This window comes from Acinonyx jubatus, chromosome B2 (genome assembly GCF_027475565.1).
Source record: "Acinonyx jubatus isolate Ajub_Pintada_27869175 chromosome B2, VMU_Ajub_asm_v1.0, whole genome shotgun sequence".
In the NCBI taxonomy this organism is placed as follows: domain Eukaryota; kingdom Metazoa; phylum Chordata; class Mammalia; order Carnivora; family Felidae; genus Acinonyx; species Acinonyx jubatus.
In genome coordinates this window covers 92,929,089-92,948,467 of record NC_069385.1, presented here as the reverse complement: position 1 = coordinate 92,948,467, position 19,379 = coordinate 92,929,089, and the positions used below count along the sequence as shown (strand labels likewise).

Sequence of the window (19,379 nt, the reverse complement as noted above, 5' to 3'; positions counted from 1 at the left end):
TACATGTACTTGAAATATGCCATTACAAAATGCCAGCCTGACATTAAGCTGCTTTATAGAGGTATCATGTCCTTAAATAGCCTGGTGATTATCTGTATCCCTGGAGCGCTGCTTTCCTACCTGACTTTGTAATACCCCTGGCTTGTCTCTAATCACCATGAAGAGTGTCACCAACTTAGAAAAATTCTTGAAAGGAAATTAATTTTGATTTCTTTTGACATTCTATAGAGTTTTCTTTCTAGGGAGGATGGAAATCCAGCCTTCTTTCCCATAATGACAAGATACGGCATTTCTCTGTGAGTATCAGAAGCCTGGTTTGAACTCTCTTATAAAAAGTATTTTCTATATGTCCAGTGATGTGTTAAGCAATTTACATGAATTATCTCCTTTAATTCTCATGAACTCTGTAATTTAGGTTCTATTATTAGACCCCTTGAAGGTGAAATACAGAGAGATCAGGTGACTTGCCCAAGATCATACCATAGTCTAGTCAGTAGTAGAATGGGGATTTTAACCTAGTCACACTGATTCCAGGGCCTAGGCTCTTAATCTGCATGTTACACTGCTTTCTTCAAAAGCCATGTTCCATTGAGAGCTGTAGGTGGGGAAGATAAGGTAAATTAAGCCATATTTTTAGAAAAGACAGAGAGGGCAAGACATAAGATAAAGTGTCCCCCTGCCCCCCTGCCTTTAAAATGATGTGGTTAAGAAAACAAGAAGAGATTATTCCTGCATAGAAAGAGGCAACAGGAAGTGTGAATGAGAAGCACAAATGTGGAGAGTAAAGCACTTTACAAAGGAAGGCAGCTGCGAATTTTCCATTTGCAGTGTTTGTTTATTTTGGCTCCCATCACCACTGCCATGATTGCCTCAGAATGAATTCCCCAGTGGAAACATCAACAAGGTAGGAAACGTCATAATTATATTTTCTATTATCCCCCAAAGAATATATTAGTATGGTAGATATGGCTATAATCTAAAAGAAAAGTGCTATGTAGCAAAGACGACTGCTGATAAAACTAGCTGATTTTTTATCCTCTGGTATTAACACAAAGGCAAAGATAAAAAGGGAGTTTTGGATATTATTCTGTGCCTTTTCTCACGTGTACTTGCAACTGGGCAACAACTATGCTTATCAGTTAGTTCTATGCTTTTCTCTATTGAATAGATACAGATTCAGCATGTTCTAGAGAAATCTCCTGGACATGAGACTGACCAGTGAATGGTCTAAGAAATGATATGGGGCACTACCTCATGCTAGTTGGGGGAGTAAAGAAAGCCTTGATGCCTGCTGGATGCAAAGATGATTCCTGGAAGGAGCTGACACTTTGAGTGGGCATTTTCGTGATTGTTTAGGGAATGTTGATATGTTAAGCACTCCTTCCTTGATCCCCAGCTTCTCTGGTGCTTTGGCCTGCCTGAGATGCCTGCAAGAGCTTGCACACTTGCCAGTTTTCTATGGCAATGGAGAAGTGTGGGAAAATTAAGGTCCTGTAGAGCAATCCTCAATCAAAAGGAACCACGAGTCAATGGTTAAATGCTTCTCTCTTTTGTCCCTTGGGGCAGGCAATTCTCAGACTCATTCTATATATTTCCTCATAAGAGCAGACAATTTTGAGACTCATTTTAGATAGTTCCTCATAAGGTCCCAGGAGAATCAATAATAGCTGTCCCTGACTCAATTCCGTAAGACACCTCTGTACTGTCTCCCCTTTCCTGTTTTATTCCAAGTCTTTACTACACTCCTGTTTCTTGAGATCATTTCCAAAATAAACTACTTGAATGTAATTCTTTATCCAGGTTCTGCTTTGATGGGGGAACTTAGGCTAATACAATGCAACATCACAAGAGGAGTGATATTTATGGGCTGAAAGATGATGGGGGGGGGATGCTTGTCTGGGGGATGGTACTGGTACTTCACATGGCTTTCTCTCCTTTACTAGATCCCTAAATATTGGAATCTTGGAGGGGGTTGGTCCTCAGCCCTCTTCTTCTCTTTGTCTATACATTTTCCTCAGACAATTTCTGGTTCTATGGTGTTGACCACTGCCTCTATTTTGATGACTCTCCAAATTGTATCTTTAGTCATGACCTTTCTTTCCCCTGAGCCTGAGGATCATTTATCTGATTGCCTACATGTCTTCTCCATTTCGATATCTAACAGGTATCTCTTCCTTCATCTGTACCCAATAAAACTCTTGTTTACGTCCCAATAATGCCCTATAAAACCCCTGTTATGCCCTCAGTCCTCCTCATGGCACTATAATCTACCCATAGTCCAATCAAATAGAGAAATCTAGATGTTCTTGATTCAGCACTTCTCAAACACTTTCCTGCAAGTTCTATCAGTTCTGTCTCCAGAATAGATCTCAAATTCATCCACTTATTTCCATCTCCACCACCATCATCCTGGTCATAGGCAAAATTATCTCTCATCAGGGTCACTGACAAAAGCCTTTTAAAATCAATATACTGCAGTCAGAATTGTTTTAACAAATACATATACACCACTTGCCTCTTTAAAATCTTCCAGTGGCGGGGCACCTGAGTGGCTCAGTTGGTTAAATGTCCGACTTCAGCTCAGGTCATGATCTCACAGTTTTTGTGCGTTCGAGCCCCGCATCATGCTCTGTGCTGACAGCTCAGACCCTGGAGCCTGCTTCAAATTCTGTCTCCCTCTCTTTCTGCCCCTCCCCCGCTCATGCTCTGTCTCTGTCTCTCAGAAATAAATAAAAATTAAAAATAAAATAAAATCTTCCAGTGGCTTCTTAAGGCACTGAGAATTAAAAGCCAATAAACCTTCCCATGTGCCTGAGACCCTACATGATGTAGGCTCTGCTCACGTCAGATATGCTTTTCTCTCTTGCTCTGCTAGACTAGCACCTTTCCATTCTTCAAAAAAGGTAGGTTCTATCTCTCTTAAGGGTCTTCCATTTTTCTGAAACTTTTGCTCTAATAGTTGTTTTCCTGGTTTTCATAGGTCATACTCTGCATTCTATAGGCTTTAGCACAGTCTCTCCCTTTTTGGAGTCGCTCTTATCATGAGCACCTGTCTGGAACAGTACCCTCGCTCCCCCCACCCTGCTTACTCTCTATGCTCCTTGTTTATTTCCTTCATAAATCTTTTCATACACTTTATATTGTGTCTTGAGCCATTTTTATTTTCTTTTAATCTTCTCAATTAGAAGAAAAGCTCCATGAGGGTAGGAATCTCAAATTACTCTGGCACATTTGTGGAATATATTAATGGATAGGCTGTTTTGAGAAATTCCTCTGGATGGGTGCATGTAGGAATTCCTTCTTACCTACAATGAAACAGAGAGTCTAACAAATTTTGTCTAATATTTCTTGTCTCAATAATATATAAGTTGCTGCATCTCTGAGCCCTACTGAGACCAAAAGATAGGAGAAAACAATTTTTTTTTGTAAATATGTGAAGACGTTCTTATAAATTTTCACTTCTTATTTCATGTGGTAAGTCTGATTTTCAACGAGGAAGCAAAACTGATGATTCACCTTTTAGTAATAAAAATTTTTGTGACCAACTGTATTTTTCAATAGCTTGATAGAATGGTTCTATCTAAGAAGCATGAGGTTTTTATTGGAAAGGACAAAATTTCAATTCCATCCAGTCTATGATACCTTTTCTTATTACAAAATGACTTGGCTAACTTCTAATATAACCTTCCACATAGAGAATGAAACTCAGTACTTCTTAACTCCCCTTCTCCCAGCTACATAAAAATCCGTTGTCTCAATTCCCTCCTTTCAATACTTTTTAGTTATGAATTCTTTTTTCAGTCATTTCAATTTTCACACCTGTTATATCAGGGTGTGGTGCTCCAACTTTTTGATGAGTCGGAGCAGGTAAGATCTGTTTGTTTTGTTGTATACCTGGGGCATAGGGACCTGTGCTCATTTTGGTAGACTTACTCCAGAATTTGGTAACAAATACCACTAGCACCAAAGGGGTAGACTTTGTTTTTAAAAATTTTTGTGGGCAAAATAAAGATGAAACAATTCCTACCCTGAGTTGATAAAATATTGATACCAAATACTTTTAATTATTTCTAGAAAGATTTAAATTGATATTTATTTCTGTATATCAAAGCTAACATTACATTCTTTGGCAAGCTGCTTCCTAAAACAATCTTACAGCATCTTGTACCTTTTTGTAATTTAGGATTTTCTGAAGGAGAGCCACATGGATATTATTTGTGATTTTGTTTCTTGCTATATAATAACTGTATCACGGGGTTTATTGTCTTTAAACAAAAAATGACTGGTCTACAATACAGAGATCTGTTAATATTGTTGCCTCAGTTTTCCAAAATGACATCAAATATTTTGATTTCATGTATTGCATCTGATTTTCCTTGTTACTCTGAGCACTAGAATGACTTTGAGATTTTATACTACAGAGATTTTCCATAGTCTAACCTCAGGGTAAACTCATTACCTCCTTTGTAATTACACGATGGCTGTGAGAAATACACGCTCAGGGATTAGTCTCATTAACAGGTCTTGTCTCGATTGACTTGGAAAGAACCAAGGGAATGATTAGACATATTTGATCAGTCAGGTGCTGTCCTTGATTTCTGTGAGTGACTTCTATGCTCCTCATCTCCTTTTGCGGTGCTCAATGCTTAATAATCAAATACTCTTACCTTCCGTGCAGAGGAGCCCAGACCTCCCATAAGGGCAGAGGCAGAGGGAATCTATCCTGGATTTAGGAACACAGGTAGCACCGTTTCCACATGGACTGTTTTCACAGGTTGCAAACTGGCACATCCTGCCTGAGTACAGCCTTGGACACTCACAAAACCAGTTTTCACTGTCACTGAAAAGGGAAAAGGAATTATAAAACCAATCAGAAAACAATGATCCTTTACACACAGGTGGATTCGCGCATGCATTCATTCGGACGCACGCGTGCGCGCGTGCGCACACACACACACACATAAATTAAAAGCTGCACCTTGTCTTCCTTTCTCAGTGTTTTTCAACTGTGAAGTATTTGTAGCTGTGCACTTCGCATTGAAAGCAGATTAGCAGCTTTATAGTTTGCCTGAGGCCATGAATTCTATTTTAAGCCATCTATTTTTATTTTTGATTTACCTCACCTTTTACTGCGCACTAGGTGCCTTTTTAGGACTTCATTAAATATGTGTGGCGCTGCCTTAGTAAAGTGCTTCAAATGTCTATTAGAAGAAAATGTCTTAGATGCAACCTGAGGAGAATTTCAAGCTGGTGATAAGCTTCCTCCACTGAGGAGAAGTCCTCCAACAGCCACCCTTGAGGTAGCTCACAAAGAAAGGCACAGTGGGGAGCATAATGACTAAACAACTCCCAGGGCCCCAGGCTAGGGTGCCTGTGAAACCAGAGCTGAAAACTGTGCTCATCCACCTGCATGCCTTCTCCAGAGGGGATGGTGACCAGGAATCTGGTGCTTCTGCCTTCCCTGCATCTATTTCCTCCACCTGCCAACCTTTGTTTTTGAGAGAGGTTGGGAGAAGGCCAGAGAGAGAGGGAAAGAGAGGATCCCAAGAAGGCTTTGTGCTCTTAGAGATCATGACTTGAGCCAAAATCAAGAGTTGGATGCTTAACCAACTGAGCCACCCAGGTGCCCCTTTTTCTCCCTTTTAAAGTAAAGGTAGCTCGGGGTGCCTGGGTGATTCAGTCAGTTGAGCCTCAGACTTCGGCTTAGGTCATGATATCAACGTTCGTGGGTTTGAGATGCAGGCTTGGTGCTGACAGCTCAGACCCTGGAGCCTGCTTCAGATTCTGTGTCTACCTGTCTCTCTGCCTCTCCCCTGCTCGTGCTCTGTGTCTGTTTCTCAAAGATAAATAAACATTAAAAAAACATCAACAGTAAAGGTAGCCCCAGCTTGCCTATGCAGATTCACTCCTCCCCTATTCCCAGTCTATGCTGACGCGGAAGGCAGACTCCCACTCTTGGTGTCAATGCTACCAATTGAGTGCAGGGTGAACACAGGGCCAAAACAGCTGACTGGCTTTTACTGTTGAGGTTGCCATGTAGCTGCTTGTGGCACCTGCCCATTCAGAAGGGAGAGCCTGGCTGAGAATAGAGAGCTGATGCCTGGTAGTGCCAATGTAAGGGACTGGGGAAATGGGATAAAACACGGTGGAAAGAACTTATGTATCAGATAACAGGTAAATCTAGCTTTGGCAGGTGAGGTCTTGAGACCCTCAGAGGCTCTCTTGACTCTTAAGGGGCCAAACACGGGTGACGAATAATTTACTCATTTTATAACTATGAGAAATAAGTGAGATGACTCATTTTCAGAAATACCAAATACAAGCTGTGCTGTCTAGTTAACAATAGGTTTAGAACCTATTGGAAATATGTGCGACCTCCTTCCCCCCACAATGGAGTCCCAAAACCTGAGACACTTCACTTCCTGGTTCTTCTTCCTCCTCTCCATTTCATGGGCTTTGTAATGACCATGGGCCAAAAAACTGAAGTCTCTGTGGCAATTCAGGGAATGTACATTTGTTCCAATCAGACTACTTTTTGCCTTACATGGGCATAGGCAACTTCAGGGTAAGGCTGTAATCTCTGTAGGACTCAGCCAATGAGGAATCAGGGGAGGGACTTGCATGCTTGGAGATAAATTGCCTGCTGTAACTGCCTCAAGTATGCCTGTCCATCAGACACCTGCTCTGGCAAGAACGTTGATTAAAGCCTCCCTTCACTGTGCTCTAAGTCTCTGTGTCCCTCCTTTGATTGGGTTAGTGTGCTTATTTTTTCACAATAACTTTCATGGCAACTTGCATAGTATTTTACATAGAGTGGACAAATACAGAATCTCAGGATTTCAGAAATGGTCCAAAATTAAGAATCAGTGCCACTAAGATGGTTATAAAGTACCCTAAAAAACTCTTCTATTTTGGGGCTGTATTACAAAACAAAATTTTGAGGACCCTTGAGCCAATGCTCCTCCTTCTCACCCGAGAATAGTGGTAAAAGCATAGCCAGACAACCTGGAAGGTACAGTGAAAGCACTGGGGAAAGTCACACCTTCTGGTGTGACTTAAAGTGTTAGTTAGGAACTTAAGGTTTTTGGGGGCCATGGATAAATCTCATATAATTTCACCTCCACTCACCTAACCTGGAATTGAAAGCTTAGTATAAAGCATCTGTATTCTGGGATAAAGTCTTGGAGTGTAAAACTCTTGAAAGCTGCATTCTGGAAAAACCAAATTAGTCTTTTTATAGTAAAGGAGAAGGCCACATATATGAAGTCAAACGAATCTAAATATTGATTGATATAAGTGCTTTAATCATATAGACCTAACCAGATTTGAAATGTGGGAAAGACACTTTTCTGTTAAAAACCGAGGAAAGCACTAATTTTAATCATGTCCTATTGATCAATCAAGCCTCATTTCCTTTTTGCTTTCATCAGGTGTTGGAAGAAGTTGGTTGTTATAAATTCACGTGGAGATGACTAACTGCGTGCATCTGTACATCAGCAGGCAGACAGAGCAGAGAGAGAAATGGAAATTCTATAGAAAACGCTCTGCGGAAGGGGAAGACCACCTTATCTCGCTAACCATGAGCAAGTGTCCAGAGCCCTCTTGTCCATCTTGGTATTCCATCAGCACTTCATTAGAAAGAGTTAGCTTTAACCAACTGAGATGATGATGCCTCCATACATTTCACTTCAAATTGTACCTTCAAGTTCCAAAATAGTTCCTGGAGTGCCAGATATTTCACCAATAGTTTTAATAAAATCTATTTTTGCTACCAGCTGCATTACACCTGGACCCAAAGGCTTCTCCTAGTCAGATCTTGCCAAAGATCCCATTACTAAATCCCAACTTCTTCAAAAACTAGCAAGTCAAATGTGTTTGCTGTTAACTTAACTCAAAGGATACCTCGCCACACCCTGAAGCAATTGGCAATGCTGACCAAGAAAGTAAGTGCCCTAAGCCTGAAGGACCTCAGGTAACCTTCCATGTTTGGAACCAGTAATTAAAACAATGTCACCCTCCTTGACCCCATTTACTTTAAATGTTGTAACTTCCTGTGAACTTATTGGACCCTGTATAATTAGATATGGGAGAATATATTTACATGTAATACACTTTTTTAATTTGAAAAAGTTCTAAAAATCTTACCCTTCACAGACCTGTGAACTACATAGAAAACTGTTTTTGCAAGTCTTCCTTTGAGTGAAGTTCTTACCTGTAAACCATAACACCAAATGTAATCCCAATTCCTGTCAACCAATATTTGCTGGGCACCTATGTCATGGAAAGAGCCAGGTACCATGGAATAAATAAGACTCGCTCTGCTCTTGTTTGGGAAGATAGCATAAGTGCACGAACTAATCTTTGTAAAACACAGCACAGGTATGTGAAAGGGAATTTAGGCAGTGAGCAAGGATTTTAAGGCCTTAGCTCTGTAACATGTGGATTCAAATGTCAATAGCTTCTAAAAGCTGCTCTGCGGACTGGCACCACAGAATGTTACCAGTGAATCTCCCCATGGCTTTTAAAATGCAGATTCCTGTGCTGCCCTTGCCTCTGAGATTTTGATTTAGGAGATGTAGAGTGATGCCCGTGATTCTGTGTTTTAAAAATGTCATCATGTGATCCTGCATAGCTTACTTCCTGCAAAAGTCAGCTCCCTTGAGACAAATTTTCTCACCAAAGTAAAAGCTTGATGGGCATTAGTTACTACTGGGTCTTTAGCAGGATGCCAGGGCATTGTAATTTTCTCTTTTGGGGCTACATTTTAGCTTTTGACTAACATATATCTGAAAATACAATATTTATCCACTGAAGTACAACGATTAGAGGGTTTTTATTTTACTAGTGCCATATAGGGTCTACTTTATGTATGTATATTATGTATGTATATTATATGCATATATATGCATGTATATTACACTTAACAACAACACGAAGTAGGAAAACATTCACTCAGTCATTTTAAAGCTTAGTTAAAAAAATACTACCTATCTAAGTGTATGCAAACATCTGTATATTTTGGCACTGTAACTATTATAGCATACTCAATTACAAGTCACAATATGGTTAGCATATCAAATGACTGTCGTTAAGTTTCTACGGGTATTAAAAATTATCTTTAGAAAATTTAGCTGATTAAAAAAATCAAAAGATGCTGGCTTGAAAAGGATGCCCCTATTTACATAACAGCCAGATGCCTGAAAATTTTCTACAACTAAAAGGACTCCTGCATGTATTAACTTAAAAAAATAAATATCTCTTCCTGCATTCTTTGTATCTAATGGATCATTAGCAGATTTCAAAGTTGACCACCCACAGTGTCAAGAGAGGGAAATTCTCGGCAGGAAAGTGAACAGAAATGAGTCCTTATGAATAATGTCTCTAGATGCTTCTAAAAAATAAAATCACTATTGGCAGAAATAACCCATCTCTATGTATAGGCTCTTCTATTTATAGCACCACAGCACCGGCTTAAGAATGCAAATGAGATCCCAAGTAGCTGTGGTTCAAATGGAACTTTCCTTCCTTTTTCATGAATTTCTGGCACCACAATGAGTCTGCTGATTATAAAGCAATACCCATGAACCCCCTGGCCCAACCCCCAGTCTTGTTAACAGTGTTGAACTCCTTTCAAATGAGTTGTCAGCTCTGTGTGGAGAATCTGTGTTGCAACATCCATAGATAGTTTGCCTCTAGGACAGAGGTGCCTACAACGATGTTATTTCTTGAGGTAAGGCACGCCATCATATTTGACATTTTTCATTTTTTCTTTTTGAAAGTAGCCAAATGTGAAAATAATAGAAAAAAAATGCAAAGCCAAAATTATCTTAAGGCGGCCTAGAAAGTGACCTTAAAGAAACATAGTCTATATAATATACCCTCAGATGGAGAGCTCAGGGAAAATGTCCTTCAGCTTTAGGGGCTTTTATCTTTGATTAAAAAGATTTTATTAAGGGTAGAAACAAAGAAGTTGAAAAAGGATATGAGCAATAATAAAGTTATAGAATCACATGTAAAGAGATAATACACAAAATAAGGGTAATTCACAACAATATAAAATATTTTTGTCTCCTCATGTTCTAGGATCTGTCCAATTCAATCCTGTGGATATTTTGTGAAGGGAGATTGAATTTATGTTATAATCTCTCTTCCCCTACCCTTCCTTCTCTCTCTTAACGCCATGGTTCACTTTGTAAAATGTTCTTCATTGGTGGAGAAGGATGATCAGAAATTTCCTTTCCAGCAAGAGATATCTTTTCCATTTCTTTTACCGTGGGAACCACTAGTCCTTCTGAAATGGAGTTAAAGATTTGCTTCCAAGGGAGGAACCTCAGAAAATATTAAACCCCAGACAGGGAGCTAACATGGCAAAAGTGGCCATAATCTAAATAATTTAAATGGGATATACATGAGAATGTGCGTTGCACAGTACTTGGCAATGATGAACTGCTCGTTACATGTTACAGAAAGGAGGTGGGCATGGATGAAACATACAATTAATTGAATCTGAATCAGTTAATGGTGGGATAAGAGCAAGAGAAACAAATCTGGCACAAAGAGAAGTGGGTTGGGAAAAAAGCATGAGGTAGAGGGTGTCATAGGGTGAGAAAATAAAAGGATGCATCGGGTCATGCCCGGGTGGCTAAGGGGGATGAGCATTTGACTTCAGCTCAAGTCACGATCTCATGGTTGGTGAGTTTGAGCCCCGCATCGGGATCTGTGCTGATGCTCAGAGCCTGGAGCCTGCTTCAGAATCTGTGTCTCCCTATCTCTCTGCCCCTCCCTTCCTCACACTCTGTCTCTCTCAAAAATAAACATTAAAAATAAAATAAAAACAAAAGGATGCATTAATAATTGTTGAATTATTGTAGCATTTCAACGTTTAAAATTACCTCCCCCAATTAAAAAAAAAATCTCAGGGTTTTAAGATTAGACTTTGTGACCAAGCAACAATTTTATAATAGATTTTCTTATTTCGTGTTCATTGCAAAATTAGCCAGTCTCCACTCCCCTGCACTGTAAGGGCAATTTGGGTAGGATTTAATATAACAGAATCAGTAAATGCAGTTCTTATGAAGCTCTGGAGTTCTCAGATAATTTCCTGTGAGGATAATGTGCCTATTTGGAGGCTATTTAAGACTAGAAGAGTTGGTATAAGCTTTTAAAATGCAGTTTTAACTCCTCCTAAAAAGAAACAAAAATTCTTTTAAAATATTTAAGCCAACAAAGTGCTGTTTCACCCATTCCCTTGACCTCACTAATGTTCACATACATACAATTTCTACTCAACTGTTTCCATGGTGAATTCAACTGTTGCCAGGGAGGTGGAAACAGCATATACAGTGTTGATGATTGTTCTTTTCTGATATTAAGAAATATCTACAAAATTGCTGGGGGAGGGATTTATTCTGCACACACATAAGGAATAGTAAAGATACACATTTATAAACACTAAAACATTCTTTATGAATGTTACTATATTCCTACACTCAATTTGCACCAAGAAATTTAATTTATCTCAATTTCTCACTTATTCCAGGTCCTCCCTTTCATCAAGTCTTTTTTTTTAAGGTTATTTATTTTATTTATTTTTTTGAAAGAGAGAGATAGCACGAGTGGTGGAGGGGAAGAGAGAGGGAGAGAGGGGGAGAGTGGGGCTGGAACTCACAAAACTGTGAGATCATGACCTGAGCTGAAACCAAGAGTCAGATGCTTAACCCACTGAGCCACCCAGGTGCCCTTCATCAGGTCTTTATACTCTAATTTTGGTGGGGGAAAAGCAAGAAATTTAGAGGACTTGCCTCTAAAAATGTTGATTTGTCAGGTTTGCTCTCACACTACAGTTTGGGTCTGCCACTTAGCACAAAGAGGGAACATGTGGAACTGTCCCAAACCTCCTTATACTGAGTCAATGTTCTGAATAATACAGATCAGAGACTATTGACTAAAAAGATGTTTAATGCCCACCCCTTGAATCACATGGTATATTTAGCTTATAGTTCTGAGGTCCAGATATAAGGTTTGCTATACAATTATAGGGAACAATATAAAATTTGCCACTCAGCATTTACCCATTATACAAGAGATTATTTCCTCAGTCCCAAACCCAATGTAGACCTTCAAGTCATGTGGCTTCCTCCCTGTAGCATATCTTACACATTTATGTTAGTCCAGATAACATCCACAATTCATTCGGCAGAAGGCTTGCATTAATTTTGGCTTTGACTCCTTTCCTTCTACAAACTGACTGTTTAGATCTTTCCTAATCTCTAAGCCCTGTGTCCCACACTCACATGAGATGACTTCATTTCACACTCTACAGATAAAGTTGCAGTCAGCAACATCAAGCCTTGACTTCCCACTCATTTTGCACTCATTTTTCCATCCTTCTTTCTTTTTACCCCGTTGAAGGAGTTTTAGGCAAAGAAATAGTCATACTGTGTTTTAGAATTATCATTCTAGGGCTATGGTGTGGAAAATGTACTGGAGTGACACTGAGAAAAGAAGGGGTTTCTCTTCCTAGCGTAGATGATGCCTTTTCCTCCTTTTTTTTTTAACACCTGTTGGAGGCATGTGCTCACCCCAGCAAGTTTCAGCAGCACCTCCTCAGGGGAATTCCCACTAAGCCTATGTTCCAGCTGACTTTCCTGCAAAACTCAGGTGTCCCAGTGAGTGGATTCTTAGCAAGGTCAGCAGTACTCCCAAGTGTGGCTTTCCAGAAAGTTCTGCTGGCTCTCTAGTTGGTGGCTTGTAATAGAGTTTCATAGGTCCCCAGTGAGCAAAATTCTAGTAAGTTTAGCAGCAGCCCTGTGGGTGGTTTCTCAGTGAGGTTCCTCGCATCCCAGGGGAGGGCATCCCAGTGAGTTTCAGCAATAACCCAGCAGGTGGCTATACAGCAAGTTTCTTCAGCCCCTCATTGGATAGCTTCCTCTTTCCCATTCCTGGCCTGTGGCACCTCAGTGGACTTTTCTATTTCCAATGACCACATGCTCTCCAAAGGGGTCTAAATACCAGCTGGTGTGTGTCTTCCAAATGTGTTCCTTCTTTGATTATTCTTCCCCAGCCCTAAAGGTAGGACTTACTTGCTACATTTGCTATACCTAAACTTCTAATGTACTCTATCATTTAGGAGTTAATCCTCTGTTACTAGTTAATAATTCTTCATATTAAATATTTTTAAATTACTGTGTGGTTTCTGTCTCCTTATTGGACTCTGAATCATATGCAGAGAAGCCAGTTGGGAGGAGATTATTAAAACAAATCCAAGCAGAAGTGTAGATAAAGTCAATGGAAGTGGGCATGGAGAGAAATTATCTACTAGATGGTTAGAGGAAAAATATGTATTTAACTTGATGACTGATTTCTGGTTTGGACAATTGCCATTCTTAGAACTAAAGAATACAAATCTGGAAAGAAGGAGGAGAATATAATGAGGTAATTTTTACACATGTATTATTTGAAACATCCATGGATATCCTAGTGAATATGTTAGGTAGTATCAAAATAAGTTATGTTTGTAAAAAATAATTTGGTTTTTGACCAAATAATTTGGACCAGCCACTTACCATATAAATAAAATAAGAAAGATTGCACTAGAAGTCTTTATCTATTATACCTTTTGTTATCACTACTTGGAAAGATACTCATGTGTGCGGAAACATGGTATGGCAGAGTTCTAAGCTGAAATGAATATTCCTTTATGAATACAATTACCACATATGACATAGCTGTTCTTCCTGAGGACAACTTGGTTAGCTTCGTGGGGACGGCTGAGAAGCCAAGTCTATGAGATAGAGAGCTCACTGGACAGACAGCATCCCAGCTCATTTTCATGCAAGTGTTCGTGATGATGATGATGATGCATTTTATAAAATGAAACATCTTTGATGAGTGTTAAACTGGAAAGGGTGTCAGGGCAACAGGAGTAAACAGGGACTATCCCAAACTGGGGTCTCTGTTTAGGGTCATAATATTTTCCCCTTAGTCTATTGTTATGCTGGATGTACTAATTAAATATAAAGAATTCTCACCTAAAACTAATTCTGAAGTGGAAAGGCAATTATTTTATTTTAACTGCTGTATTACTTGGAAACACATTTCATTAGAGTTCAAATTTACACATATTTAGGCGTGACCTCAGAAGAATATTTTCTGTTAAGTTGATACAACTGAGATACAAACCTCAGGGAACTGAAAACAGCTTTCCTGAAAAAAGAACTACTGATAATAAATCACTGCTTTGCTACCTTTGATATGTGGGCTTCTTTTTTTCTTTAATCCTGAAAGGGATAATTTGAGTTTTAAATACAAGAGGTTGAAAGTGGCTTCAGGCTTTTTCAATTAAAAGTTTAAGTTTTCAACTTCTTTGCACTGGAAAAGACTAAATCTCTTGGAATCGGTTGACATGATGTTAAAATGGACTGTGCTATTTCTTTGAAAACCATGTACAATGGCCAGACTTCATCAAAAGGTGTTTCGGCTGGAGGCAAGCTTCTCAGTTCAGTGACCTTATGGATGGTAAAGGACAGTTTTAAAAGGCATTTATACCTAGTTAACATTATTTTGACACTCTATTAGATGTGACACTTTTCTTTTACATTAAATGGATAAAAAAAAAGTAACAGTCAACTTTTCCTGCTGTTTCTATAGTTTCAATTAGTTTCTTTACCCTCAATTGCTCTATCAGATGGGCTAGATAAGATTTCACTATTTGGGGGATCATTTTAAGCCTCTTTTCCAGCAGTTTGTTATTTTTAAAGCTCCAATGATTCACCATAAAATGCATCTCCATCTGCAGGAAGCAATTCCTAAATTGCTTCACTCAACAAATCCAAAACCGCTAGGCTCACCATAGCACAGAAATAGAACTGGTTTGGAAAGGGATTACCTATTGGGTTCAGAAAACCTTCTTCTGAGACAGGCTATAGCACAGAACAGATCTCTGAATGCCAGAAGCAACTTTAAATTTTTTTAGCAAGAATCATTTGAAGTTTTGTTTTATGGGTTCAAACTGTTTCCTGGTAAAAAAAAAAAAAAAGTTTTATTTCCTGGTAATTAACATTATGAGTTATCGGTTGTTGCAAACTCTCCAATCAGTTCAAACTGAATTAAAATTTTCTATGCAACTTAAAATTGTATTTGAATGGACACAAGTTTAAATACCTATTTCTTAGAATTATTAAATCATAATGAATTCATTTCTTAACTCATTTCATTTAAAGTTAATCTCTCTTCTTCCTCCTCCATGGTACATATATACAAAATACTAGACAGTATGGAGGAGATATTATAGAGTTGAATTTTTGACATAAGTTTTATTTATGCTAACCTGTAAAATGGGGTAGAAAAATCTTGATTTATCTTAGTTGTTTTAAATCTAATTAAAATAAAATAGGCACCAAAAATGCAGGTCAAGGGACAAAGAGTTGTTTGCTAGTTTAATCTTATGTAGGAAGCTATTGTTATCCTTGGGATTTAGGAAGGTCGATTATTCTATAGAATTTTTAAAGACAGGACACAATTTATTTTAATCCTATGCCAGCACTTCTCTGAAGTGGATTTAGACTTTCACACTAGAAAGAAGAGATGCACTAGACCTTTGAATTGAAAAATTCTGCAGCTACTTTCAACCTCTGATATCAAAAATCAAGTTATCTTGTTCTAAAAAAGAACAAAAGAGAACTTGCTAATCTGGAAGTTATTCAGGAGTCACTTATTATCAAAAGTATTGTTAGTGACTATCTCAATTACTTCAGAAAACCTTAGGTATAAAGGTATATGACAATGCATAAAACAGACTGCTTAAGGGATTCCTTGTTTTATTACAGAAGGTGTCACTCAAGTCTCCAATAAACAGCTTCATACAGATATTTTTCAGACACCATCATACACCATTTGCCAAAAGCAGTGATGTCACATTGTGTTTGGTTTTGCACTAAAGTTCCTTGGAGGTGTTCCATGGCCTTCGTAAGGGGCAAAGGGCCATCTGCCATGCCTGAACTAGAGCTAGTTCACCTTTACCTTGAATCATTCATTCATTTTCAACAAACATTTACTGGACTTCACTATGCCAGGTACTTCTAGGCCCTGTAACACTGGAGTGAATAAAACAGATACAGTCCCATTTTGTATTGAATTTGCAATCTAAATGGGGAGATAGGAATTGAACTATTGGGTATAAAATTATAAATTACGTTAAGTGCTGAGAAAGAATATCATATGGTGCTACAGGAGAGGACAACAGGGGGATTCTTTTAGATGGTAGGCAGAGGGGACTTTTCCATGGAATTAGTAATTAAACTGAAATACAAAAAATAAGGAATTGGGCTAGGTGAAAATTGCAGAGTGTTTCAAACAGTGAACAACATGTATGAAGGCCAGGATATGAGAGAGAGCCTGACACATCTCAGGACCCAAAAGCAGCCATTATGCTTAGAGGTCAGAAAAAGGGAGGGGATTTGAAGAACTAGGCAGAGGCTAGATCATGCAAGGATGTCTCCGATCTTATATCAAAATATATTCAACATTTCAGTTACATAATAGTGTGATTTTTTTCCCTATCAGTTGATCAAGGAAAAGTGTAGAAGGAATCCTGACTAAACATCATATGTGGCATAGTGTCCACCTTTCTTTGTTCAATGGGCTCATTCAGCCACCAGTCAGTCACACTACTCCTTAGTTTTTAAAGCAATGGCCTCCTACTACATTTGGAATAAATTTTTTTTTTACAAGGACCCATAGGGCTGGATGTGATCTGGTCCTTGCTTTCCTCTCTGACTCACCTCTTTCCACCTAATCACTATGCACCTACTTCACCTGCCCTTAGTGTAGTATGTCAAATCCCTGGGCTCAACTGACTTCAGATGTGTCTCTAATGTACAGTTCCCAGGGAACTCAAACTAAACACACTCTACTTTTCACCATGAGAAGAGTATAAATCATTTTTGCCTTGGACTCAGGACTTCTCATAGACCCTTTCTACCCCCATGAAAACACTGTCTGAAAGAGCAAGGTTAATGCCCCATGGGACAATCTCAAACAATGGTGGTCTCAATGCTTCCACCTTTCACCCTGTAGGTGAATATTTCTTGCAGACCTTCTGCAGGCTTTTCAGGAGGTCCCTGCAGAATTGAGCCCTGAGTCACTGAGAGCTGTGACTTGATAACTTCCCTTCCATTGACTTTCCCTTGCCCATTCTGTCCCCAGTCCTTTACTTACTCTTTTCAATCACCTCCAAAACACTGCCTGTACATAAGACTGTGATACAACCTCTATTTTTTGGGGGGGACCCAAGCTTTGATCCCAATCTTTCTGTTTTGCAAACCTTCTGCATTGCTCCCCACTTAAGCCCTTTGTGCTCTGCCTAGAACCATCTTCCCCTTTTGTATGATCTTTGCATGGCTGATGCCTTTTCATCATTAAGTGAAATCATTTTAGCTGAAATGTTATGTCCTGAAAGGAGACTATCCTTGAAATGAATGTTGCCCCCAGAATGTTCATCTCTATCATCACTCTTTTTTTATTTTTTTATTTTTAAAGTTTTTATTTATTTTGAGAGAGGGAAAGCACGAGTTAGGGAGGGACAGAGAGAGAGGGAGAGACAGAGAATCCTAATCCTGACAGTGCAGAGCCCGGATGCAAGGCTTGAACTCACGAACTGTGAAATCACAACCTGAGCTGGAGTTGGAAGCTTAACCTACTGAGCCACCTAGGCGTTCCTCTATCATCACTCTTAATGTTTACTACAACTGATCACATTTGAAATATTCCTATTTATTTCCTTATAAATTTGAGTACTCATTATAAATTTATAGATCACTTTACTACCTAGAATGGAAGCTCCAGGAGAGCAGAATCTCTGGTCTGTAACAGAGACTTGTGTTCCCAGAGCCTAGAACAATGGCTGGCATGTAATGGTTCCTGAATAAATGTGTGTTGAAGGAAATAACAACAACAAAAAATTCTATGTGTTTTCAGGGTGAGATAACAAAATAGAGAATGTGATGTTTTTTCTTTTAAGAATACATACCTCAAGGAATCTCCTGAAGTGCTGCTACTACTAAAGAGATACATGCACAGTTTCTTCAAGGTAAATGAAAAGAAGACATAAATATCTGGAATTTCGAACTAGAGCTTTCTTTTACTGACAACACTCCACTTCTTTTTAATTTTACTAATAAAATCTTCTTACAGGACAGTGATTAACTTGTGAGAGAGAAAATGGACTGGGAGGGGGCACAAGGGAGTATTCCTGGGAGTTGGAATATTATATATCCTGATCTGGGCTGTGGTTACATGGGTGTATACACATGCAGAAATTCATTGAGTGGACTCTTGAGAATACACACACACACACACACACACACACACACACACACTCACACACATCTTGACCTAGTTTGGTTCCTGGTAAGCAAAAACATAGATCAGTTTTGCAAGCATTAAGAATGCAAAGGCTTCTTTCATATCAAGTTTGTTTTTTGGATAGTCCATCAAAACCTGATTTTTGAAACTTTAGGTGGGTCAATAAAGAATACTTTGGACACATTTTTACATTTAAGCTATCAAATCACTTCATTAACATAGTGAAAGATCGATCTATATTGCAAACATTCCTGGAGAAGACAAGTCTTTCTTTCATAAAAATATTATTTTCTCTGGAAAACAGGAATTTTGTTGTAGAAATTGCATATTAAGTTACTTTATCAGCTGTTATGAAAATAATATATTTTAAAGTTCTCAGTCCTTGGTCTTGTGAAGAAATACTCTATTGTCTGTGTGGAGCACTTCCATTTTTATTAAATTTGTATTTGCCTCTTTCTTTCCATTTGGGTCTCAGGCTAAATTACATGGCTAAATTAACACCAATTTAAGTGCAGTTTTTAAATGGAAATCTAATATCTTCCAATATCTTAATCACAAATTATATGTTTTATAAATAGCAATTAAGCTTTCTTGACGGTGCAGTGGTGACACATATATTCCATGAGGCACTGATAACCTAGGAGTAATTCAGTAGCATTAGGGAGGACCTAGGTTGCTGGCCAAGTAGGCTGCTTCTTTTGTGGTATGAGTTGCAAGGCTGGAAGTTCTCCAATCCAAAAATATCTGTTCATTGTTCTGTGGTTGCTCCATAAAAACCTATTTTCAGGGCACCATTCTTTTTAGGTAGAGAACTAAAGATTCTTATAGTTTAAGTACTACTTCAATGCCACCTTCTCAATGATACCCATGGCCAGAACTAATTTCTTTTTTCTTTGACACATTGATACCATTCACTTTACCATTTAAATATTCAGTAATAGTTATGAAGTCCTGACATGAACCAGTCATACAGTGGCTTTGAAGATAGAGAAACAAATAAGACATGACTATATCTT

The 19,379-nt window shown here is 38.7% G+C and overlaps 1 protein-coding gene across 1 annotated transcript in view; it reads right to left on the bottom strand.

The window, feature by feature from the left end:
* EYS (eyes shut homolog) overlaps nucleotides 1-19,379 on the bottom strand; it is a 1,591,614-nt gene that overhangs the window by 128,202 nt on the left and 1,444,033 nt on the right. Inside the window, exon 34 of the mRNA XM_053222617.1 lies at nucleotides 4,668-4,840. Coding sequence (XP_053078592.1) covers nucleotides 4,668-4,840 — 173 coding nt within the window. The remainder of the gene's footprint in view (nucleotides 1-4,667; nucleotides 4,841-19,379) is intronic.